Here is a 27668-nt window from a genome sequence, read left to right on the forward strand (position 1 = left end):
TTCCTGCTGTTGGTGTGCAGGTGTGTGAGTCATAGGTTTTTGGGGAGTTAATAACTTTATCCTTTACTACCGAGACTGCAAAAAACAAAAAGCTAATGTAACATGTCCTTACCAACAACTACCTGGCATCAACCCCCCTACACAAAATCAAACTCTACAGGAGAAAGAGGAACGAATAAAACAGTAAAACCCTGAGGCAAGCATTTTATTAATGCCTTTCAATTACTGCTCACAGTTTTGTTTGACTGTGGATCTGCAATTCTCCTTCTCCTGCATCTGTGAAAGGACTGCAGACACCAAGTCTGGAAAAAAGCTTACTATATGCAGGTAGGTTCCGCGTATTAATAACAATGTACTTAGGATGAAGTTTTAATATCTTAAGGTCTCCTTTAGGGGACGAAAGCAAGGGCATCATATCTTAACATTAGCCTCTGTAAATGATTGATTCATCAAAGCCGTGAGAGTGAGTGGAAACTGATCCAAAGAACTGAACAGGAGGAGGAATCTGGAGTTTTATTAGTCAAAACACACAAACTCAGCAACAGAAGCAAAACAGGATTTCACACAGCACGGGAAAATGCAATTCCAATATTTAACAAAGTCACCCAATGCTGATGATATTTTATCCACAACTGTCATGGAAATGATGAAAGCAGCTCATTGTCTTTGGTTTTATGACCCTGTCGGCCTGTTTGCTTGTAATTAATTCAGGCTTTACCAACATATTACTGTGTTGATCTATTTCCGCCAGTAATGTGCAAGACAAAAACCTGCATTGCTTAACTCCTAAAGAGGAAATAAGAAGAAATTTATTGAACTTCAGTTTCCTCTAATTTTGCCTTAAAATAGCCTTGAGGTTGGAAATCATCTCATTTCAAAATGTCTGACAGTATCACACGCTTTCCTTATCAGCATGTTGAAGCTCCTCTTTGCAGCCATTTGATGCTTACACTGGGTGAAATATTTACACTGGTTGCATCATTTCATCAGTTGAAATATATTCCTTTTATATTTTCCAGGCCAAAATTCCACCAATCATTTTTAGAAACTTTGACATCTTCGATAGAAACTACGTTTTTGTGAGATTTAAGGACATTTTGCTGCACAGCATGGGTTTGTAATTCAACATCCTGCTGGTTATTTATTAAGCTAGGATGTCACTGTGATATTCAACGAGTCCAGCATCTCAAATGAAAGGATTTGTTTTACATCATTTTAAAGTTTTTGAAAAATTCTAATGTACATTTTTAACTATACGTGGAATGCACTGTATAAGTAAAATATCAACAGGCCAACAGCAAAGTGATAATATGACCCGGCAATGACATTTCAGTTTTCAATTCTAGTTCTTTTCATGCTGAGCCAACTTTCACTACTGTGTCTCAACTTCAGTCACAAACACACACACGATACCATGATGCAGATATGCAACAGTGACAATGCCGCTCACACATCTCTGAAGTTAAAAAGCTTTTCAAATGATATTTAGTGGATAGCATTTGAAAATCTGTCTTAGTCCTGTTATTCCTGTCCTCACATATCTGGTTCCTTACTTATTTACCAAGGATTGCAGTTAACTACAGTGTGTTATGCTGTGACATTCATTGGCGGATGTATACTGTAAATACACATTAGCTACACAATTCATCTGTTCAATGGTGCCGCTTTAACACCAGGCCAGCAACAACACTTATTAGTATTAAAAATTTAATTTGTATTTTCGGCTAATTCTGGCTCACTAAATTGAACGTTTTTAATCAATTTCATCTAATGGAAATATATTTGGCATCTTCTTTGTCATCTTATACACCTATCCCAGTTTTATCCCTGCACAGCATCTGGGGGCGGCTGTGACTCAGGAGGTAGAGCGGGTCGTTTCCTAACCGGAGGATTAGCGGTTTGATTCCCGGCTTGTCCTGTCAACATGTCGAAGTGTCCTTGAGCAAGACGCTGTACCCCCCGTTGCTCCCGGTGATGTCACTGGTGTGTGAATGTGTGAGTGTTTGGGAGTGTGAATGGGTGAATGGCCAAATAGTGTGAAAGCACTTTGAGTGTGCTGTAAGGCATAGAAAGGCGCTATGCAAATATAAGACCATTTACCATCTCTAATGTGAGGATCTCTGTCATGGATATTTGTCAGAGGGTTTTGCATTTTACAGACGAAATGAATCCATTTTAATAATGATAATGCAACAAAGCACTTTTAGTTGCAGCTCTATATCAAATTTTGAAAAGATTTTGAAAAAGGATGCCCCAGTGGCCCTGAGCACCATATACATACAGTACACTGCACATCGCATGCACTGTTAGAGTCTAACCACCGACACCGTTGACTCCCCCATTTCCTGTCTGCTCCTCTGCGACCCACTGTATACTAATGGATAATTATATTATAATTACTCCTGTAAAACAAACTAGCAAAATAAAAAAACTGAAATCACAACACAATAGGCACCTATGCTGCCTGTATCAACTTCTTCACACAAGTGTGCACACATTCACACACACTTGCAGGCATCAACAGTTGAGGAAAGTAGCTCACCAACAAACAGACACAGTAACAGATGCAACTATGCACCCTCTCACCCACACAGTCAAACACACACACACACATTTCACAACATCTCTTCAGAGACCAGTTTGGTAGCCTTGCAGAGTCTAAGGTTAGTCAGGCGCATGCGCACACACGCACACATGCACCCTGGACTCCGTTGGCTACGGTGACCCTCAGAGGGATAGTGGAATGTTGAGTGTCAGTCTGTTGCCATGCCGATGGCCTTGAGAAAGGGACCCTGGGAAGATCGTTTTGGACTCGAACATCCTGTGTCACCCGTGTGTGGCTGGGTGTGTGCACTCAAACCTAAATGTGTGTGTGTGTGTGTGTGTGTGTGTGTGTGCTTCCCCTGGTTTCAGGCTGGGGTCACTGATACATTTCTTTATTTCTGCATATTTAAAGGGGATATAATTTATATTTTTACAGTAACAATGTATGAAATTTATTCGTGTCATAGCCCCACACAGATCTAAGGTTTATCAGTTTGAATATCGTTTGCTAGCAGCTGCAGTAAAATTCATTTAAACATTTCATATTTAAACAGAAACCTGTGAGCTATGTGCATCTTCAGTAGGGACAACTGGGTTTGGTGTTAAGCCTAGAGAAGAGGGAAAGCATTAAGTGACACGGATTTCTGTCTCATGTAATGGCAGCACACGTTACAGCATGATTTTCATGATCTGGCTGAGATTATGCTGCTATTATACACAAATTCTAGTAAGTTTGTAGAGAAACGTGTTTATACAACTGCTGCTAACACTATGGTGATCTGTTTTTTTTTTTAACACCTGAAGCTTGTGCCACACAGAAAAACACTCCTGAAGACTTTCCCCATGGTTGATGGCACAGAAATGGACCCTCAGACCCCAGCTAATTCCTAGTTTTCTACATGATAGCATGGCTAAACTCTTCTTCCTGCGTGCAGCAGTTAATAAGATCTAAACGCCTATTAGAGCAAAGTCTAGATATAAACATGCAGCTGTAGAGCCTGCTCGATCCAAAGTTACATCATGCACAGAAATTAGTTTCATTTTAGTTATACACTTTAACTTGGAACATTTCCATCAGATTCATTGCAACATTTATTTATATAACAAAAAGCAGTAACATTTTGCATGAATCTTTTCATTTTGTCTCAGGTTGGTTAGGTCAGTGGTTTGTGTGGGGCCTTGACTCAGAAAGCAGATCCAAAACACGATAACATAAAAAAAATAAAACAATTAAAAAAAAACAAAAAACAGTAAAGGTCACGCTGTGGGATATGTTACAGATTTGCTATGGTTTTCACTTTCAAATTATTGTTGGCTCAGGAGACATTCATGGCGAGCAGCTGTGATCCCATAATCTTATAATACATATCGCAACATCCATGAAATCATCTTTGCACAAATTTTGTGCCAAAATTTATCTTGCATTTACAGTAAGTCAACTATAAAGCCACTTACTATGAAATGTTTAAGTGTTTACTATTCATGAAATGCTGTTCTTTCACCTCAGATCTTTCACAGTCAAAGAAAATATTTTAAAACCGTGTCTTCACTGGGGGGAGAAAAAAAAAAAAAGCCACATACAGTAGGTGGAGCACAGGCAGCCAACAGATCACTATCAGCTTTATCTGTGGCGTCATGGAGGATGTGGGAAACACACACACAAGTTGTGGGGTTACGAACACTGGATATAGCTGCGTGTGTTCTAGGAAACCTGTCAGAGACGTAGCCTTCAATAATGAAGAAGTGTGTCAGTTCATTGTGCTGCCCTCCTTGCATACTTCTCAGAATTAGTGATATATAAGCCAACTAGGCAGAAGGTAAAACAGCACACTCAGAATTCACAGAACTGAGTGCAGTTCCTTGTAAATGAATTAGCTGTGGTTTTGCACACCAGAAAACACCCAATTAGCAAGACTGACAGAGCAGAAAACAGTTTTTCTTTGTAGAGCAGGTGAAGTGTAACATCTGTCTTAGTTTGTTTAAAAATAGATTGTTTCTTTCCTCTGAAGAGGACAACCTTAAATTACAAAAGTTAGAAACCTAATTTCATGATAATAACCAAATAAAACAAACTCATTAATTAAATGTAATCACTTTTTTTTTGCCAAGTATGTTACACACGCAAGGAATCTGTCCCTGGTACAAAACCGAGGCAGCCATCTGCAGGGCCAACACACACACACACACCAATGGCGGCACTGTCCCTACAAGGTGCTAACCTGGCCATCAGGGGCAACTTGGGGTTCAGTGTCTTGCCCGAGGACACAACCACCTTGAGTCACAACCGTCTTTTTTTTAATTTTATTTTATAAGTGTATTTAATATAACACTTACTAAGCCAGGGCAGGGTATGAGGCTAAGCAGAAGTTTAGTGCTATAACATTTAAAGTTTTCAATCATACAAACATAGTATATAATGCAGTATAGCAGCGTAACACAGTACATCTTCCAAAAAGACCATACAGCTGAATCAACACCCCTTTAAAACAGTTTCAGTAACTGAACATTATCACCTTCATACATTATCACCTTCATAAAGAGAGGATTTACTGTAGGGCTGATGGATTAGACTGACCTATTTACCAAAAAAAAAAAAGAAAAAGCCAAATGAGTGTGTATTTCCTTTGTTAGTACAACTGTTAATACACTGGAAGATCATTGAAACGCTGTTACAAATACGCTAGTTGCATTATTATGTGTGCACTGGTGCAACTTTAAAATAATAAATAATCCATCTATCAATCAACCAACTCATGCGAGCCACAGAGAACCACATTTTCCTCACCTGACCTTCCTGACCTCTCTCCTCATGCAGAATGTTTTGGATACTTTTGCCAAGATTTTAACATATTCACCACTGAGTCTTCTGTCCTTGCTCAGATTCTGCGAACGGTACTTCAAAATGTCACTTCTGAGAAGTGACATTTGAGAAACTAAGCGGAAGCATTTCTTTCCAGAAATATTAATCCATTACTCAAGATAATCCACAGTCGTTGCTGTGAACAGTTTTCATTGGAAGTGCCGTCTATTGCGAACATGAACCGTTTTTTTTTGGACCCGTTTCCTAGCAAAGAAATACCGACTGACATCACAGTCCGCGATTTATCTTGAGTGGCTGGTAAACTGTTTTTGGAAGGACTTATTTCTTTGGCAAAGGAATACAAACTTTTCCAATGCTACGCTGTATCCACCTCCACTGTGCTTGAGTGGCACCACAAGTGAAGGCAACCGAGTTTAAATCTAATGGGGCTGGACTCAAATATTTGACTACTGGGATATTCGTTTCTTTGGTGAGACAAGAAATTTCAGTGCAGTCTGAACCCCCACTCCCTGCCTGTTGTACAGTGTTGGTGGTGACTACAATCTTGTTAGCAAAGCTCAGTGTGGAAATCATTCAGGTAGCAACGTCTGCTGATTGTCACTGTAAAATGACAACCAGCGTGGCCATACCAACTGTCACTAATCAACGTTGCCTCTGTGTCAGATATTTTGACCAGTAAACCTTTTCTAGAAATGAAATCAGATATTGTATTAAAGGGTCAAAGCTGTCAAAAAACAAACAAACAAAAAAAGAAAAAACAGCCCAGAAGCATTTCTGTACTCTGATTTGTTAACATATGTACAGGTATATGTCAACACAGGTAGCTGATAGTATTTTGAAAATGGTTTAATTCACTTTGTGATTTTATCAAACAAAAGTTTTTAAATGAGAGGACCTGCAGCTTTGTTTGTCATATATTGTTGTAAATTAAATAACGTTTACCGCTTTTCTTGTACTTGCATTTTAGTTGGTGAAATATTTGGGGGTTTGGACTGTTGCTTAGAGCAAAAAGTCTGATAACCCCACCCTGTGCTCTAGGATAATATGATGGCCATTTTATCAGCGGTTTCTAAATCTAAATCAATCAAGAAAATAACTGTCAAATTAATCTACAATAAAAATAATCAGAGCAGCCCTAATCTGTTGTGACTGATTTTTTTAAACTATAGACATCTGACACAGGGACATGCCTTTCAATTGGGAAAGATAAACTCTCTTTTCCTTCCTTTGCTTTCTGCCCCTGTGTTTCCCCATTGTCTTCCCATAAGCCGTACTGTGCAATTTTGCCCTTACTGCTTCGTACCACTGAGCCATATCCAGGTTGATATAGGGAAGGAGATCTAGCCATGATAATATTTTCCACACAAGACTTAAAAGCCAAGTGGGACTTGCCAGAGCCAGAACAAACTCTAAATGTTTAGAGCACAGGATCAAAAAGCACACTGTGTGTAGTGAGAGGCTTCAACCCAATTTACAAATCATCTCCACTGGCACGAGGATTAAAAAAAAAAAAAAACGAGCCACTGATCTGCTTGAGGTGAAACTGAGAGGCACAGATAATGAACAAAGGGTAGCTCTGTTTGACCCTGTAATGGAAAAAAGGCTAAAGACTTGCCCAGAGAGAACCAGAGGAGGGGGCTGAGCTGGGCTGGAGATGTGAGGAGGAGAGGGAAGAGTAGAACACAGAAGATACACAGACCCTGGTTTCTGCAGGGTTCACCAAATCAAATTTAAGACTTTCAAATTTCATACCCTTTCCACAGTCTTCCACATACTTGTCAAAGTATGACTGGAAAAAATATTAAGGATAAAACAGCCTACAATTATTTATTAACAAAATTAAGACAAACTAAGGATTATTTTCATTATCTGTTAATCTGGCAATTACTGCATTTCCTCAATTTATTACTCAATCTATGAAATGTAAAGAAAATAGCAGCATTGACAATTTTGGAGGCCTCAGTGAGCCTTCAACATACTTGTTTTATCCAACTTGCAGAACAAAACCTTAATAAAGCCCATTCAATTTAATGTTATATATGAAAACAGTAAAGTGGCATATTTCAGACAGAAGTATTTACATAAAACTTTATAAATCTACTACTGTAGCATATAAAAATTTTTAACACCTTTGTAAAACAAATTTAAGTTTGACAATAAGAGCACTCTGTATGACCATCCCATTAATATTCCTGTTTGAGCCTAATGGCAGTATTAATCCTTGAATCTTTACGTCAGGATGCTACTGTGGTTTACTCTTATTATATAAATACTGCAATTAAAGTGCTCTTTTTACAGTAGCCCCAGTCATATGTTCACAGGCAAAGGATGTACAAGAGTACTTACATATTCTATCTTTGTGCAATTATGCTTTTTAACCGTGACATAACTGTGCTTGGTAACACGATAGTGTTTGCAGGTGTGTGTATACACTAACTGATGAATAAGGAAAAAAGAACAGCCAAGAGAAAAATGCTTGGTGACGGTGTTGCACAGCTTTGTTTTGGGGGCTTTCCACATGCAACTCAGCAAGGTCATGTGTGCTGGCACTGTGGTTGCAGGTTACACATACAAGTACACATGCAATAGAGTCCAACAAAGGGCTTATGACAGGGAAAAAAATAAATAAATAAAGCACACGTTTGAGATGCATGAGCAATTAAATACTGTTAAAGACCATGCATTGATCTGTACATGTAGAGTACTTATCAGTGCACGCGGGGATACACAAAATCAGCATGACAACTCCTGCAGAGAATGACAGCACTAGAAAGACACTGTGCGAGAGATCTGACAAGCATCTTGACCACATGACTCTAACCACTGTACTTCCTTTAAATGTTTCTTGATTTGAAAAACTACGCACACACACACACACACACACACACAGGCATTTTGAACACGGTTGTTTTCCACTCTGCATGAGAAAAATTTGAGTCCTTTAAACAACAGCAAATGATGCACAAAGTTAACTGCTGTAGTAAAGTGCACCTCCTGTCTGCTTTGTTGTTCACCACATCTTAAATTAATTTCCTCTGCTTTTCAGACGGTTTTCTTTTTTTGTCATTAGCAAGCTTTTAACCCTGAATGATCCCCCAGTTTAGCAGAAATACTAAATACTAACTCTGACTCCTCCTCCTCAGTCATGTACTACTCTAGTTCTTCTGGCAGCATCCCGATGTGTTGCCAGGCCAGGTCCAGGTGGGATGAGTTTGCCCTGGGGCCTCTTCCAAGTCCAACTTCCCTGGATCATCCCCACAGGACCCATCCAGGAGGTATCCAAATTAGGTGCCTGAACCATCTAAACTGGCTTCTTACAAATGGAAGAAAGTTCACTGTGGATTCCCTCCACACACCAATATCCTACAAAGGAGCCTAATTTCTGCAACATAAACTCACAGCTGCATGTCTGCTTGTCAATTTCCTGCTCCATTCAACCCTTACTCATGAACAAGGCTCAAGACATTTAAACATGCTCACTTTGGACAGCAACTCAACTCCCAACATAAACTGAGGATATTTTGGCAGAGTACCATGACTCCCGTCCCTACACAGTTTCACAATCTGAAGAAGCCAACACAAGCAACATTATCAGCAAAAGCAGAGGCAATTCTAAGTTCAAACTGTACATCCTCCACAGCTCAACTTCCCTTTGAGATTTTGCCTCTAAAAACATGCCAAACAAAAGGCAAAACCTTGAGAAGGTGGCTAACTTAGAGCAGGGAGAACATACACTATGAAAAAATACACCAACCAAAGTAATGCCACAAGCCATTGGTAGCCTTACCGGCCCAATGTCCATTAACAGTCATGTATCCCCAATAAACAAAAGAGCATGTTTACAGTTCCACAACAAAAACACGACTGGCATTGTTCCTCTTGAATCAAAAATCCTTCAGCCTGCTGGAACCTCCTGTCAGGCACCATGGTAGGCAACAGCTGAGAGGTGTCATATCCTGATAACTGGCCTGAGGGTGTGGGTACCCAAACCAAGCCCGATGGGGCTAGTTGGTACCTGAGAGTTCAGGTCGGGTTCGGACAGGAATTTTGAAATTATGTTTAGGTCCAGGTCCGGTTCAGACGTGTAGGTCAAGCTTTGGGCTAGATGGCTGGAGCACTCAAATGTCTGTTTCGTTTAATGATAAGGGGGAAAACACTGTATAAACTCAACTGTGTCGAGTTTGGGTTGGGTTTGGACATTATATATTATAAGCCTGTTGAGTCCAGGTCAGGTTTGGATGCCACACTCTCAAGCAGAAATATGCCGCCCGATCCATGCCTTATCATAGCCTGATAACTTGCCCCCTTTTCTAGCAATGGGAACCCACACCCACCTCTACAGGTGTGTGCTGAACTCCTCATAGATCTGTTTTTTTCTGTGGATCTTCAAGTTTCCAATTATAATGGATCCAACTCATATCTGTCTAGTAGAGTTCAAAATGTAGCTGCTGATGGTTTTAATTCAAGCTCCCAAATGACTAGGGGACTTGAAGATTCTGCCCACAACTTGACTTTTACAAATCTGTACACAGATCATATTATATCTTATATAATACAAGAGGACACAAGACAAACAACCAATCATAAACCAGCAAGACTGAAAAGGGTCAGAAGTGTTTTGTCTACCCGTACCCATCGCAGATGAGAGAAGCTGAAGAAAAAAAGGTATTAGTTAGTCAACCACAGTATGTTATCTTCAATATCTGAGGGGCTGTAGTTCTTTGAAGCCTTTAATTACAGATTACATCAAGTGCTTCCATTGGAAACCTTTGGGCTTTAGCTTGGTAGGATCTCTCTGTGACTCGGTGTATTCCTGACAACAGTCATTACTGCTGACCTTGGCTAAACACTGGTATTCTACTTGGCCTTAATCCCTCAAACCCACTTTCATGCAAGTGTGGTGTGTGAGGACCGTTAAAAGAAAAAACTGTATGCAAGGAAAACTAATATTCACATTTCCACATCAGGCATGTTACACAAGGAATTTGTTTCCGGTACAGAACCGAGGCAGCCATCTGTGGCGTCAACTCACACCGATGGCTCTAATGGTCAGGGGCAACTTGGATGTTCAGTGTCTTGCCCAAGGACACTTCCACATGCGGACTGCAGGCACTGAGAATTGAACCTCCGACCCTCCGGTTGGGAGACGACTGCTCTACCCAAACTAAATGTAGCCAGAAATGCTGTGGACAGTGGCTAGTGTAAAAAAATTCACCACCCACAAAATTCTTAATCATCTACAAAGAGCTCCTGTATTTTCCACTACAGTAAGTTTACCACAAAGTAAAACAGGCTCTAATGATACATGTTGGTGAAAAAGTCTCCATTTGATCATTCAGGGCTTATCCTGGTTTTCAGAAACCCAACATTCTGAAGAGTTGGCTGCTGTTGCATGATTGAGTTTCTCATCACTAGGTGTCACTTAGGTTTTACTGATCCTGATTCTGCACATTAATTGGTGTTCTTGTCCCGTCATTTCATGCTTTCATAGTGGCTTCACTTTATTTATACATGATCCCTTCGTACATACCTGTCTATGCCATTTTGTAGCTGCTTTTCTCCAAACAACCCACTACACTTTCCCATGACTGTTTGTGTTTTTAATATCAGTGAACTCATCCTTGCAGCATTAGTTCAACATGCAGCCCCCTAAGTTATAAAAGCACCACAAGAGACAGATTTAAAACATGCAGCACAGGTGATGTCATGTAATGACTGACCCATGTTTTCATTTTAGCCCGCGTCAGCTGAGCTCACAAACAGCTGCATCTACTTTTCAGGTTTTAAGACCAAAGTATATTGGAACCATTTAAAGGTTAACCTGAAAATGAGCTTTGTGAAATATAATATTAAAAGCAAAACACAGTTGCATACTATTAAAAGAGCTGCAAAAAACGAGGCACCTTTTGTTTGTTTTACCTTTCACCTTATTAAAATCAATCTACACTATCAATACAAGACCAAATATGAAGACATTACCCTGGGTTCTGAAAAATTATGCCAAGTATTTGGTTGCCGTCTCAGACTATAAAAACCCCAAGCCCCTAGTTACCTCAATGGCAAAGCCAAACATGGCTGTTTGGAAATCAAGACTCTCTTGCCAATGTGCCGACCCCTGCTTCATCAAGCTCGGAGGTTGAGACAAATTTAAGCAAAGGATAGAGTGGGCTGGCATTACACTTCAAACCAATATCATCATGCCAACCAACATGAGGAATTGTTTCCAAAGGGCTTCTGAAAATCAGAGATGGCTGCCTGAGGATTTACAGAGGTTTAACTACCCTGATTTTCCTACAAAATTTTCCTCAGATTTCTGTGGGCTCTACAAGATAGAGATCTGATGAAGCAAAAATAGGAAAGGTGGGGGATGCAAGGGGAGTGAGTGCACACGGGTCAGCAGAGAGGAACTAAAAAAACAGAAGCTTAGTAGCGAAAAGCCACAAAGGTTTGAGTAATGCATTTTAAAGAACCAAAGAACACAAATAAGAAAACACCTGCTCTCATGCTTTACCTAAACTGTACAATATGTCTGGAAAAAAAGAAATGGATTTGTTATATGATAATCACACCACATACACATGTGGTGAACACAGATTCAGTGTTATGAATACACAAGCATGCATGTGCACCCACGCAGACATCAAACCCTATTACATGACTCAGTGACTTCTAGGTATAATTTCTAGATTTCATGAAACTCAATCCTTGGAAAGAGGAAAATAACTTGACTTTGTGGATGAGATACAAAAACTGTTATGATGCAAAGTGAAACTCAAGTCTCGTCATCCTGTGAAGAAATAATCTCTGCTCTAAATACTGGTGATAGTAGAGATTGACTGGCCACCTAGAAGCTCTGTAATAGCAGTTCTGGTTGCTACTTCTGGACGTTCTGCTTGTCCAAACATGCATTGTTACAGACTAATAGCATATATTTTATATGACCGAGACAAGAAAAGAAGGAATGTGCATGCTGCACAGTGCGATATTGGGGGGGGGGTTAAGATTAAGAAAAGCAGTAAATTCCTGCGTTACTCAAACAATCCATTGGTATATATCAGCATATTAATTTTCTCTGGACTGGCAGTAATTAATGGTCTAATGTTTCAGCAATCATTTTAATACCAAAAATGATTTAAATGTTACAGTAAAATCATTTCTACCACTCACAGTTATGTCCTTTAAACTGATTCACATAGCGAATGGTTTTATGAGATTTTGACTGGTAAAGTCCTCAGGGTTGCCATGAAAATAAGAAGTATGCAGTTACCCATTTGGAAGTATAAGAAAATCAACTACAGCTTGAGTGTCTGCCAGAGAAACAGTTCCCGTGTAAACTCTACACAGTTGACAACTACATATTACCCTCAAGAATCTGGACACCGATCTGGAAAGACACTGTTGTGCAGTTTTTGAAATGTCATTTTTCAATCCTTCAAGCAACACAGATGAAATAACGTTCATCTCGACTGCGCGGGGTTAGCGCCATAAATCACAGAGGCAGGTATCTGAAAATTAGCTTGATAAAATCTCTATTTTGACTGAAGCAATATGGGTTATGTGAGCCTAAAATTTCAGTCCAACTTCATACACAACCTGAAGAACTAAAAACAGTAGAAGGTGTGTGTTTGCAACCACAAAAATCTTCAAGAAGTCCTTATTCTCATGCTTTGTAGGAATTCTGCAGACACTGAATTAAATAACATGATCAGACATCGTCCTCTCTTCTTCTCTACCCAGCCTTCAGTATGCCTTTCTCATGCCTCCCTGCTGTTGTGTTTCCTGTGCATCTCTTGGTTGCTTTCATTCGGTTTCAGCTGACTGGGGCCCATGCGCTCAAAGCTTTAGTTGCGGTATGCGACGAGAGCCAAATTAACCCTGCATGTTGCCATATGAGAGACTGCAGTACAAGAAGAAACACGGAACAGATGGACACCAGAATAATTTTCCACTGATACTGCACACTCCTCTCTTGCTGTCAGTGACATAAAAAAACAAACAAAAAACACCACAGCATATATTGCATACAGAGGGAATAACATCCAAATAAATATAAATACAGGAATGGGTAAGCAAATATATTTAAACACACTGACTTCAACTGTGCAACTCCAATTTTGTTGGTTTAATGAGGCATAACTTTACATTTAGCTTCTAAGAAGGCCTATTACAGGAAATTTTTCAATTTTTTTTACTGAAGGCTCAAGATAAGGTATCACATGACCCCAATGAGATGGAAAGGCAAAGACAAAGCTTTTACCATATATGCAAATGTACATAAAAACACATGTAAGTGTACAAAGAATGCACAAACACATCCACCAAGAGCAACATGATACATAGTACGGGTGCACGTACACACCAGCATGAAATGAAACCATGTGGGAAAGATTAAGGCTAGAAGAGATGGAGCAAACGTATGCAAAAGCACAAACACACACACACACACACACACACACACCAGTGAGATGAGATGAGAGGGATGTGATTAAGATGAAGTCTACAGGAGGTCTGAGGAAACATTTCCACTAGCAAACTGCTGCAGAATACCATGATTTTCCTGGCAAGATGCTAACCTTGTCTGTAATGTTGACTACTGTACGTCAGATGAAAAGAAAAGCAGGGTTTGCTGTTGAATAAATGACTACAGTATCTTGTCTGTGAGAAAGTCAAAGCTGGGGAAGGTGATGAGATACAGCAACTCTAAGACTTGGGTAAAACTGCAAATTAAGAAACTATAAAATAAGCAAAATACCAAAACCAGTGTTAGGAATGCTAATTACTTATGGGCCATGGTGTCAATTTGTCCTGATAAACATACTCAAGGCCAAAGTTAAAGACTGAGACAAGACAAAGATAAAGTCTAAAGTCTCAGGCAGCAGTGAGAGGCAAATTATTTCAGCTGACATGATGAGATTCACTTCTGCAATGAAACAAGTGTTACATCATGCAGCTTTGTTATTTTGTCATTCCATCAGCAAAACAGAGTAACAGCGTATCAAACCTGCTTATATACAATGGGCAACAATTTTTGTATATTCCAAGTCATTAAATAAAAAAAATTATCTAATATTTCATGTGACTATGCATTTGTCTTTAAAAACAAGAGCCACTGTTTTCCCTTGCTTTCACCAACACCTGGAAATAATGTGACAAAGTCACTACATTATTTTCCTACAGCACCAAATACAAAGAGCAGAAACATGCAGAGACTACAGCCAGGAAAAAACACTCATGGCACGACTAGATAAAGTGTATGATGATAATACATCTGAGCTGCGCACTCATTTGACAAGTACTGAAAAGGCATCTCTGACCACAGATCCATAGACACTTAAAACTGAACTGTATGTGAGAGTCACCTGCCATTGTATGAACAACTGGGAAATACAGAGTGCTGTTCTTCAGACTAAAGCAATGCCGGAGTGGCACACCGCTGAACACCTGGTGAATGTGCTTTCTGTGATTTTCAAGTAACTGTCGAATAGTTCGCAGCGAATATCAAAGAGCATTTTAGCTTGAAATGCCCATCCCCGATATACATGCTGTCGGTTATACGATACCCTGTCATACACACAGCAAATTTAAATGGCAGATGTCTGTCAGAAGTTTGGTTATTTCTCATACATACTTTTGTCATAGACAAAACTGATGAGATCATTCCAGTGATTTGAAAAAGACGAATGCAGCCTCGCTGCTAATTGATTGTTTTCCCTGAATGTACTTGCGCCTCTGTCTTCCTGCAGTGTTTAGACCAACACTGCATCAAACCTGGCTCAAATTTCTGACCTAACAGGATGCAATTACTTTATTATAGTAACATTTTTCTGTTGAATATTTTGTAATACTGTAATTCTACTGTTTGCCTGGAAATCAATGAGTCAAAGAAAAACATTTTCTATATTACAGTGTGCTAGAATCTAAGAAACCTTGAACTCATACAGTAGATCACTCACTTAAACCTGACGGCTTGAATCTAATTTCATCTTTCTTCCCACACCTATAGCAACACGTACACACACACACACACACACACACACACACACACACACCTGTGCTTTTAAGATTCGGTGCCATTTTCAGTGTAAACGTGGTCAAATACCTCAGATTATACAGAAGTGAAACTGCCCTCAATTTCAACTGCAATTACAGGACATAGACATCTGTTGCAATAGGGGAACTGCCTCTTTCTCAGAACAAACTACTATCTGACAGGAGATTATCTTGTGGGTTTATTACCTTTTCAGGTTGATACTTTAAAAACCAGCAACTGCACTTTCTCATTCCTTTCTCACGTAACTACATCACAATGGACAACAAAGATTATGCTACTTGAACATTGACATGTGTGTCTTTCAGATTTTTGGCTGCTGGTCATGAAATTCACCTAACACAAGTCATATGCAATTAGTGTTTCTCAAATGCCCTGTGATGCAATCAATCGGAAATGATATTTGTGCTCATTTTGAAGGGGTCTATCATAATCACCAAATGTTTGCAGGAAGCAAAACCTTTAAAAAGTGTTGTCCAGTGTTATCAGTTTCCTTACAGTTTCCGCTTTTCTGCTAAATGAGCTCACTGGTATTACTGCCGTTTCTCACACATAAACACCGTTATGACCATACTCAAAGAAATGTGTTGCACGCAATGAGTCAGCGGCACCTTCAGGATTATATTTCATAGTATGCACAAGAGCTGCCTATAGCAGAGTAAAACTTGTTAAGAGAAACCCTTCTCATTATAACAAGATACGTACCCATTTTTACTAGATATTTTCAGATTAAAATATTTCTCACATTATTATGACACTATTTCCTCATTATGACATACTGCCTTCTGTCATTATAACAACATACTGTATATTCTCATAATAACATGAGCTCTGAACAGCTTGGAGTGAGTGCAGCATGCACACTGACTTTGATCAGTAGCTGCTCATTCGGTTCAGCGGCCTCTTTCTCACCAACAACCTCCCATGCCAACTTTCCACACAGTGACCACCAGCATTGCTCTGAGGGGGTGCCACTGGTGTAATTTTACTTACCTTCACCTTTTACTGGGGCACATGCCCCAGCATTTATCTGCTGTACCCCAATAAAATCACACATTCTAGTTATAACACGCTCCTATTTGGCAGTGGATTAATTTAGCTTGATAATAACAAGAAAAGAACTGATTTGTTGTTGTAATCCAGAATGTCAAAGCAAAATACAAGTTGAGGCGCAGTGGTCAGCGTCCACACACCACAGTGCACAGGTTTGCACATCATAGCTGATGCACTACATGCTTAGGAGGTGCAGTCCAGCCGGTCCTTGAGACTCACTGATCTGACACTTAAATCCATGCACCAAAATAAATAAATAAACCCCACTGATGTGAGTACTGATTTTACAACCACAAAGAAAAGAAAAAAAGTATCAACACAACATTTAACCCCCCAAACATACATATTACAAATTTGTTTGTTCTAATGATTCCTCTTGAATGCATGTGCTTTGTCTAGTTTATGTTAAAATGTGTGTATGCTAGTCCACAGCTCTCCTTCCTTTTAAGGCCATTCTCAGGGCCTTAACTCTGCTAAGATTGCACACACACACACACACACACACAACGCACTGGCTCTCTCATCAACTGAATTACCTCATGCACATGGTTAGGGCTACAGCTGCCTGAAAAGCTGAAGGCTGCTAAATATAAAACACTCAAAGCAGACATCTGGGCTCAAAAACAGATGCATAAAACATCTTTTGCATTGATCTGTGTTTGTGCCAGAGTGCACAGTTGCACACACCCTGAAGAGGGTGAAGTCTGCTTCCAGTGACCTTACAAAAAAGGTGGTGGCCAGGACAGCAGTCGACTGAGCTGCTCTGAGGATCTTGGGAGACCAGCCTTGCAGCTCCATCTGGAAATATTGCAGGGTTTTATGCCATGAGGTCTAGTGTAAGAAGCCAAGCATGCACATTAGAAAACAAGACAACCTGCTGTGCTGTGATAAGCTGTCACAGAAGGTCGGGCGAAGGGCAAGTTGATCATTCTTGTTTCTAACTGAAAAATGCAAATTACTAAAATAAGAAATATATTGTAAATATGGCAATTTCACATTTTCTGACTGTCGAGTTGATGTATTAATTAGCAGGTAATAAGGAGAAAAGTTATAACTGGCTGAGACAAACAAACAGGAAACTGTGTAGGAGGTATATCTACTCATCAGAGAGTAAAAGATGTGAATTTTGCAGATTCTTTGAATTGAGCACAAAATACCACACTGGGATGGATGCAGAGCTATATTAATGCACAAGAATGACTATTCTAAAGAAATGCATGACAGTAATCTGTGAGGCAGTGAGATTAAATCTTTACTTCTAATACCGACACTAAATCCATTCCAAATCCATGGCCAAAAATACTGACACCCCTGCATTTCTCTCAGAGAATACACCACTTCTCCCAGAAAGCTGCTGCAATCACAAATTGGTAACACTATCCACAAAGAGAAAAACAACAAATTGCAACAACGGATTGTTCAAATGGTGGATGAAGAACCTCGATCAGCTTCCAAACAGATTCAAGCTGACCTGCAGGCACAGGGTGCAACAGTGTCAGCTCACACTATCTGTCGCCATCTGAATGAATAGGGACACTATGGTAGGAGACCCTGGGGGACCCCACTGCTGATAGAGAAACATAAAAAAGCCAGATTGGAGTTTGGCACACCTTACCCGAGGAAGCCACAGTCCTTCTGGGAAAATGTCTTGTGGACAGAGGAGACCAAAATAGGAGCTTTTTGGTCCAGCAAATCATTCTATTGTGTTCAGAAAAGGAAATGAGGCCTTCAAATAAAAGAACGTTGCCCCTACAGTCAAACACGGTGGAGTTTGATGTTTTGGGGTTGCTTTGCAGCTTCAGGCATTGGATGTCTTGACTGTGTGTATGGCAGCATGAAAGCAGACTTCAAACATCACCCAGAAATGGTTTCAGACAATGTGCTGGAGAATTCTGAAATGGTCAGCAATGAGTCCAGATCTAAATCCCATAGAGCACCCGTGGAGAGATCTCAAAACAGCAGCTGGGACAAGGAACCCTTCAAATCTGAGAAACCTGGAGCAGTTGGCAAAAGAAGAGTGGTCCAAAATCCCAGTAGAGAGATGGAAGAAACTCACTGATGGTTAACAGGAAGTGAATGATTTCAGTTATGTTGTCCAAAGGGTGTGAGTGCTACCATATATTAAGTTGAGGGTGTCAATAATCCTGCCCAGTCCATTTTTGGAGTTCTATCAGATTTGGTTTTTTGTTTCTCTGCTTTTTTGTCCCAATGCAAACAAAAGAAACAAACACTGGAATACCAAATTTGTGATTGCAACAATCTTCTGGGAGAAGTGGTGCGCTACCTGGCGGGGTGCCAAGGATTTTGGCCATGACTGAATCTCATACCCTATCTTCAAAGGTTATCAATGTGATGGAGTTTTAACACCGACACTGCTATGCTGCGTGTAAGGCAAAAACAGATGCTCTGATTATTTTCCATTAGTCTAAGCTGTGACTTGACTAGTAATATCACTCACTTTTCCAGCTTGGTTAACACCAAAACCTGCTTAACATCACAACACACCCTCTAGCTGCAAATGAAAAACAAATCAGTAACTGAGGGCTTAAAAAAGCACTTATAAAAGGCAAAGCCTAAAATTCACCACAGCATCTGCCTTCTCCTGTAATGTGATGAACTGTGCACCAAACTGTGCACTTTCTTAGATGCAAAATATTGTCTGTAAAAGCAAACAAACACACACAGGCAGAGAAAATATGCAGAGCAGATATGAAAAAAGGGAGGGGGGACCCCCTGTGACTAAAACAGCTGGAAACAGGAAATGACTGTGCCTCTGTGTGTTTGTTTTTGCATGTATTAATTTAGACTATGTACATGCATTTGTGATACAACCTGGTAAACCTACATTAACCAACCCAGTAAAGGCACAAAATCTTGCACAGATATGAAACGCCAGTTGAGGAACCTGCCAGCTGTTTCAGTGCCCTGCAGAGTTCTGAGAAGCAGCTAAAAAAAACATTTTCACAAACTAAAGACATACATTGTTGTGAAACAGTCCCATGAAATCAGGCATTTGCTGTACTGAGAAAAACTGAGGAAAATGTAAGACACTTGACTTGCAGTCAGTGCAGTGTTGCTGAACATAAGTTACAGACTGAGATAAAACTGATCACACTAGCTTTAACCCTGAATTTAAATTTCAATACGAAATCATCTGAATACATCCTGCAGCCACATCCAGAGCAAAAAAAAGAAGTGTTGCTGCACTGAAAACCACACTGTTGCCCCTAGAAACATTCGTTAAAGGAAAAGTTCAACATTTTTTAAAATAGATTTACTTGCTTTCTTTCTGAGTGAGATGACCACACTCTCTTAACTTTGCACCAAGTATAGAGCAGGAATTACGTGTTATTTAGACTACCTACACATAAAGTCAGGAAGGCGGCAGGGTTATAAAACATAAGAAAAACACTCCTGACAGCACCTCTAAAACTCACACGCTGTCTCCAACTTCTCTGACCTCATCATCAATCGGCGATTTAAGGAATATTTTGATTCTATGGCAAAAACAGTTCCAGCATGGATGTTATATAGGATGGAATATTAGTGTCCTGGGATGTACATATTTCACACTGTCGGGGGACTCCGGGAGCAGTGGCCCCATTGTTTACTCTCAAGATCAGCTGCTCACCCTCAGCCGTGTCCGGCTGGAGTGAGTGCAGCATGCACAATGATTTTGAGCAGTAGCCGCTCATTCAGTTCAGCGGCTTCTTTCTCATCAACACCCTCCCATCGAGAAGGTGGCGGACAGAAGGATGCTGGTGAAACTAAAACCCATCATGCAATCCCCCTACAATCCCCTGCACCACACAGTGGAGGCTCTGAACAGTTCTTTCAGCACAAGACTGTTACATCCCCAGTGCAAGAAGGAGCGTTACTGCAGGTAACTCCCCACAGCCATCAGACTGTACAACACATCACTGCAGTGACAAAATAGGCGAAATTATGAAGGACTATGCAATAGTCGACTGAGGTGCAATATTCAGCTCCTGGGGGTGAAATGCATTGTAAATAGGCTCATGTGTAATATCTTGTTTCTGATCTCTCTCAAATACTGTGCATTGCCCTGCTTTAGGTATTTTTGAGTAGTTCCTCAGGGATTATTATGGCTGAAACAGAGGTTTCTTTCCCTCATTGTGGGATTAATTGTGAAAGTAATATTCGATTGTTCTTGATTTCCTGGTTGTTTTCATGATTCCTATCAATACTATTCTTTTTTGTCTTGTTTCTATGTATCTTTTTTTACTTGTGTCTCAGGGACAAACTACCTACCTACCTACACAGTGAGTGGCTTAACATTCAGACAACGGTTACTGCGGCCTGTGTTTTATGAGAGATAATCCCCATCTCACTCCTCTCCATTATAGTTGTGCATCTTTTGTATTCATCAGCTGTCAATTCCCACAGAACTGGGTGTGAAGACCAGTCAACATACTCTCCCAAACCAATATCCTGAGCCATTTTAGACAGCAATTCTGAGGTATCATAGTTTGTTTCTTTGTAAAAGCCGGTATTTAGATAAGTATCCAAAAAGAACTACAGAAAGCCAGTGTAATGAATGTGCAGGATCCCACAAGTAGTATGCAATTTATATAACGGATGTAAAATGTGTACATGAGCCTGTGTTTCTACCTTTGGTGGATCATAGAGCTCCAACTGGTACATCTCCCCTCCTCCTCTTCCTCCACCTTGAGCATCCCTGATCCTCCTGACCTGCAGGCGGCAGCGTTGCCAGCGGGGCTGAGAGTCTGAGATAGTGTCATCCACCAGCAAGTACCTCAGTTGGCCTTCTTTACAGCAGTCACTCAATTCTGGCCTCCTCTGTCTCATGCTTCTACCACGTAGCCAACGGAAAGGACCCAGGAAGTGAGAAGCTACACGGGCCATAGACAGATGTGAAGTGGCCGGGGACGTGGCTTCAGAGTTCTGACAAGAAGAAGAGTGAGTGGAAGAAGAGGAGGAAGACACCTCCTCATTTGTGGAGAAAATCCCACTTGCTCTGTCACCATTATTTGAGGGATTGTTGGTGGTGGAGTTGCTAGAAGACAGGTCCTGGGATGAGGGAGGGCTGGGGAGGGGCCGCTTCTTGAAAATCCGTCTTACGGTCTGCTGAATATGACTGACAGAAAAGTGTGTGATGTCAGCATGCCCAGGATTTGAGGCTGAGGAGTCAGACGAGTACCGTTCAGAAACCTGACGATGATCGGCGCCAGAGATCTCCTCATTGCTACGGCTACGAAGCCACACAGACCCACTACAGACGCTGCGGGTTGACCCTTTAAGCACCACTGGGTTACCTGAAGAGTTTCCCGCAGCACACTGCAGCGGCTGCTCCTGTTCCCGACTCACCACCACCGGCTCTACCTTTGGTGACACCACAGTAAACAGAGCAGCTCCTCCACTTGGACGCCCTGCTTCCCGATAGTCCTGCACCCCAGACAATGATGTGATCCGCAATTGACCAATCACAGCCTGTGATGGAAGGGGCGGGGCCACTGGAGATGTGGAGGAAACACTTGTTGCTGTAGAGCATGTGTTTTGGCTGAGTGGTGTGCCATCTTTGTTGACCTCGCAGCAGAAGTGCTGGTGGAAGAGGTCGCTGAACTGCTTGGAAAACGTCTCTGGTGGGAGCACGTCATGTTGTGGCCACTCCCTAGTGAAGTTCCGGTAGTGTCCGGCCAGCTGCCGGGCTGTGGCGATGGCGTGGAGCTCGCAGAACTCCCTCCAGCCTCTCAGGGGGGTTGCCACGCCCGGGCCTCCTCCTGCTGCTGTTGTGGTGGTGTTGACTGGATGGATAGTGTTACCATTCATTGCAGTAACCAAACCGGCTGAGAATCACTGCTGCGAGATAAAGAATGTGGAAAAGAGAAATGTTGGGACAGGAAGTGGGGGCAAAGGGGCGGAGGGATAGAGAGTTAAGAAAAGAGGAAAAAAGATGACCGAGGGACAAACAAAGAAGAGACAAAAATGTAGTTAGATGCAAATCAAGATAATGTGGAATGTTGTCCAAGAACTAAAGTTGAAACTGGCAAAAGAATCACAGCATTTCTTTGAATTACTTGAAAGTTTGAAACTATTCAAAAACTGAGAAAGGACAGCCAAAAGTCTGATTTTATCTGCACTCAATCTTAAACAGCCCAAACTGGATTACACAAGCCTGCAAAGAATCTCTGGCAATCAACCATACACAGAGTAAGTTATTAGACAGGACAACCACAGTTCACTGAAAGGACAATGGGTGACCATTAAATGTGGGAGAAATAAAAAAGATTACTCAGTTAAGCACAAAAACATGGAAAGTGTATATATTTAGGGAATTTTTTTTACAAATAATTTAAGGTCAAGGTGAATAAAATAAAGAGAAAAAATTAGGAGAGTGAGATGGAGTGGAGCCAATAAATCCGACTGAATCAGTCCTGAATTACACTGATATTAGAAATTCAGACAGACACTGATTGAGGCCCTGACAGAGGAAGTACAGTTAGAAGGTTTCTCAACCAACCACACTGCCTGCTTGGCCATCTGTGTGTTTACATGTGACCCATTTCAATGTGCTTCTGCTTTCTCCCCCCGAAGATGAAGCCCCTTTACTATGCCAGGAGCATTACATGGATATCCTATTTACTCACTTGATTAGTCTCTTTGTCAGGAACGAGCAATAGCCTTAATAACGCTAATAAAACATCTCAAGTACGTAGAATATTCCTGTGTACTAAGATCATTTTCACACCAAGCCTATAACTTGTACTGATGGTCCTTTCTCCAAATTCTTTTTAGAATATGAAAATAAGCCAGTCCTGGTGCCACAGGGAAGTCTGTGCATTACATGTTAGTTGGATCAGATCTCATTTAATATACAGCAAATGTTGATAGAAGTGCCTTGTGTACCCATAAAACCATTCTGCTGCTGCTCTACATTTCTGACCAGCGAAGAGAATAACAGTTCACAAATGGCGTTTAGAGTGACCATTTACGATTTCGATTTTTGGCCACTTTGAAAGCAGACAGTAAAGATGTGATAGAAAACAAAGGGAGAGTTCCCAGACTCAAAACATAGACAGTATGAATCAAACTCTTGGCTCGGGATGCTCTCTAGTTTTGATGGGAAGATTTTTCTTGTGCACATGGAGGTGGCGGTGCTTGGGCAGCTTGGCCTCCTACAGTTTAGTGTCTGCTACTTGTTATTCTCTGTTCTGTGACTCCGTTTGTTGACTTCCTTGCTTCTGTTGCTGCATACTGAGACACTGTATGCTGATTAGTTTCCCAGCGCCATCAGCAGTGTCGCAGCACCACTTTGCCATCATCACTGTGCACTAGAGAAGTCAACAACATTCAGCACTTCTGTTCTTCTACGGTGCATGTGCTCTTATATCTAACTCTAGATAATAATGGTTAACTAACTGCTAAATTTGTAATAAGACAGAAATGCAGCGGTGGTTTAGGAGTTAGCCACATAGTTCGACAGAAAACAGGAAAGAAGATGATTACCTCCTTGCTCAATAAGAGCCCTACCGCTGTCCTTCATCTTTTCAAACACCCTTTTGCTGTTCCCTGATGTGTGTATACACTGCTGACTCTGTGTACGCTCAACCCATAGTTACAGAAGATTAGTGGGAGGAAAGCCACACACACACACACAACACAATGATGATGCAAGAATGGAGATTCTTAGTTTATGCAGACAGCCCACAGATGATACAATGTGTTATAGTCAGCCATCAAGTTGCTAGACTCACACTGTGATGTAGTAAAACAATACGTTTGTGTAGATTTAGAGATGTAAAGTTGATTATAAACTGTAGCATGAGAGAATTCTGCAGTTACATTTGTTACATGTGATAGCAGTGACTGAAAAGCAGGTGGAATATCTCACTTAATTATAAAACCATGGGTTTCATGGTTTTATAAGATACCAACATGCATTATAAAACAGCTGCAGTACATGTACTACCCATAAATAAGCTGCTGAACAACGTTGAATATGCTCACAGTAAGACTTCAGCTACAGCAGTATCAACAAGGGTTTATCATTCTCAAAGTACAACACGTGCGTACAGTACATACCATGTTCCTCCAGTGCAGCACAGAAGGGTCTATTCTAAATACAGGAAGTATGAGTGTGTGCATGCATATGGGGGTGTGTGCACTGGTGTGTGTGTGTGTGGGGGGGGGGTCCACAGACTGTGGTCCAACAGATCACAGAAAACCACAAGAAATAGAGAGGGGGGATCGCTGTGGTCAGGCCAAACATGGAGCAACATGTCTCGTTATCTCTCAGCCAACATCTTGTTCTCTCTCCATAGCCTGAACGACGACATTCAGAGAAGAAATGCTGTGAATTCAAGGGATTGTGTCACTCAGCAAGTAATGGCAGTTTTTTACATACCAGGGGACGCGTACGTCAATGAGGGAGCGAAAACTTGGCATCGTGAAATATTGCGTCACTTAGGTTCCTGGATGTCCTGTCACAACAACTAATTCCCTTCCTGTACTTTTCAGAGCATGCTCGGTGCGTGTCCCCCTGTGCCCCTCCAGCTGGCCCCCCCAGAAGCTTGTTTCTATCTGCCTGGCCAGCCCAGCGATGACTCAGCACTGACTGAGTATAGAACATGCACGCACACATACACAGACACACACTTCCTCTCGCTGCATCCCTCTAGGGGCTCGGCTGTCTCTGTTCCCATGGTTTTCCCTTTCTTTTCATCCTCTCTGTCCTCTGGTATGAGGCTCTCCAGATGTGTTTGGGTTCATGCTTCCTTTACTTTTACCTTGACCGAGGGCCTAACAGGGCCACATTCAAGTTGTGAGGGAAAACAAAAAAGCTAATACAGTTTTGCATCTCCTCTCTCCGTCCTTATCCAAGGCCTCTCACCACAGCTTGGTGCTTTGTTATCGTATTATTGTTTTGCAAGACACCATGCAGCAGGAAGGACAGAAAAGGCCAATTCAAACACATTACATAGCAAGTGGAAAACATTCCTGTACAATAGAGTCAAATTTCCTGCATTCCCTCCTTTTTTCGTTCTTCCTCACCTTACTCATCAATCCCTCCTCCTCCTCGTCTGCTTCTACAATGCCTACATTCTTCACTGTAACACACACAGTTCCTTTCTTCACCTCTCTTGTGCTCTACAGAAATCTAGCGCAGATTTTCCTGCAGCGTCGACACCACAGGCAGCTTGAGAAAACTGCTGCCCTGAGCAACTGTGGCTGATGTCGACATCGGTTTCGGGGCTGCTGGCAAAAAAAAAAAAAAAAAGTTTGGAAAAACAAGGCTACTGTTTGTGTGCCCTACATATGACAGTAAAACTACTGATGCTGCATCTGAAGTGTGGTTGTTTAAAATAGCAGTCCAGTAACAGACAATGACATCTACAATGCTCAGAAGTTATTTGCCTACATTGGGCAGATACACACATCAAACAGGTGCTAGAAAAAATAGTCTTCCAGGACTGTGGCTTGTGACTGACTGACATTTACAGAAATATAGCTCAGTCTCTTTATGTGAACATCTGACATGCACGGTGATGTCTACCAAATGAGAATATTTAACAGTTCATCGATTTGCTGCTGTCCTACAGTATGTTTACTGCCACTGGACAACAAACAGAATATCTTTGTGCTGATCAGAGAAAACAAGCAATTTCAAGATGTCACATTGGGCCCTGGTGATTATTCAAGAAACTAATTAGCAGATTAATCGAATATAATTACCCAGGTCTCACTATGGATCTTAGGGTCCTTGCCTCTTCTGCAGCTCTGTCACTTCAAAATGCAATTTCAGACTGAGCTGAACTGTCTAAAGAACCAATTATACGCCAAGTGAGGACAATGGGTGTAACAGCTCTTACCTTCCCTCATAATTTAGTAGCTTCTAGCACCATAAGTAGATCTAAACTCTTGTCGGCATCAGTAACCTTATGACTAATGTCAGCTCCGAGAGTTCATTTCTAAGACCACACAACTTTGAAGGGGTTGAACGTGTGATGCTGAGGTATGCCATTCCCACATTAAAGCACAAACATCACAATGGAAGAGCAACTGGAATTGCCCATGATGGCCAGTAAACAGCATCCTGGCTGTGACTTACTGGGAGCAGAGTCAAAGCACAGCCTTAAAACCAGTGTTGCCTTCAGCACCCACACACGCCGTCAAAGCTTATGCCTCAGACAATAATGCCAACGCAAACATTACCACTCCAGTCACCTTGTTCTAAAATCAAGACATTAAAGACTGAGCATTATAAAGCATAAAGGGAATTATCAGTACCGCTGGTGGAAGCACCATTTCAGGAAGGTCCTATTTACAGTACATCTCAAGGGCTTGGCATCAGCCCTCACACATCACTGTGCTGGGAACAGCGCTTGTTTGATGCAATGTATGCACACAGAGGTGCCAAATAATAATAATAATCATTCCTTTATTACTCCCGTCAGATTCCAATCAGTATTGGAATCAATCATACTGCCATCCTGCAACATGATTCCAGCAAACCCAATTTCAAGCCTCAAAAATGTTCCTTGTGGAAAACTGTGCATAACATCACAGACACTACATCCATGTTGTAACACATCTCACTAAGCTGAGCTCTTATTTCTTGTTAACACAAACAAAGAGACAGATGTATTTGAGCAAATCACCTGAGAGTGTGTGCCCATGTACACCTCCCTGTGCCATTTCGTTGTTCATTACTACAGCAATAGGATGTTCTCCTAATTGTCATACTCATTATACAAAATGCAATTTACAGGAGGCCACATCCTTTTGTCCCTTATATACCCAAGGCCTTATTACCGAGATCAGCTGGGTCCAATCTATTGCTTACGACTCAATTAGTCTGCATGGCATCGAGGCTCTGGGAAACATCAAACACTCCCTTTTTTTTAATGGGAAAAATGAGTGTAGAAAAAAAAATAATTGGGAAAAAAACATCTACATCACAAAGTGTGGGATGAAAAACAGATTTTGTTACCACCTTTGAATTTTCATTCTCTGAATCAATGACTAAATCACAGAGCCAGAAATACATTAGTAAAGCATGTCAGAGGGGTGATTATAACAGAGTGAGGGGAGGGAGGAGGCAGCAAGGAGTGAGGAGGAAACCAAATGAGACAAGGAAGAGGAGGAGACAGAGAAACAAGAGTCACAAGGACAGACAGAAAGAAAGATGAGGGGATAATGAGAAGGCAGGCAGGAAGTGTG

The 27668-nt window shown here is 41.1% G+C and overlaps 1 protein-coding gene across 4 annotated transcripts in view; it reads right to left on the reverse strand.

The window, feature by feature from the left end:
* The window catches only part of sh2b3 (SH2B adaptor protein 3), a 57497-nt gene that overhangs the window by 21135 nt on the left and 8694 nt on the right, over nucleotides 1–27668 (reverse strand). Inside the window, exons 1-2 of one of the 4 annotated variants that reach the window (XM_020593800.1) lie at nucleotides 25500–25606; nucleotides 21099–22307 (exon numbers count right to left, since the gene is read on the reverse strand). In XM_020593800.1, the coding sequence (XP_020449456.1) occupies nucleotides 21099–22277 (1179 nt within the window). In that variant the 5' untranslated portion in view covers nucleotides 22278–22307; nucleotides 25500–25606. Of the gene's footprint in view, nucleotides 1–21098; nucleotides 22308–24530; nucleotides 24557–25499; nucleotides 25607–27668 lie in introns of those variants that run through there. The other 3 variants (XM_020593799.1, XM_020593798.1, XM_020593797.1) reach the window with 3 other exon arrangements.

The sequence above is a fragment of the Monopterus albus genome, unplaced genomic scaffold (assembly GCF_001952655.1).
Source record: "Monopterus albus unplaced genomic scaffold, M_albus_1.0 scaffold20.1, whole genome shotgun sequence".
In the NCBI taxonomy this organism is placed as follows: Eukaryota; Metazoa; Chordata; class Actinopteri; order Synbranchiformes; family Synbranchidae; genus Monopterus; species Monopterus albus.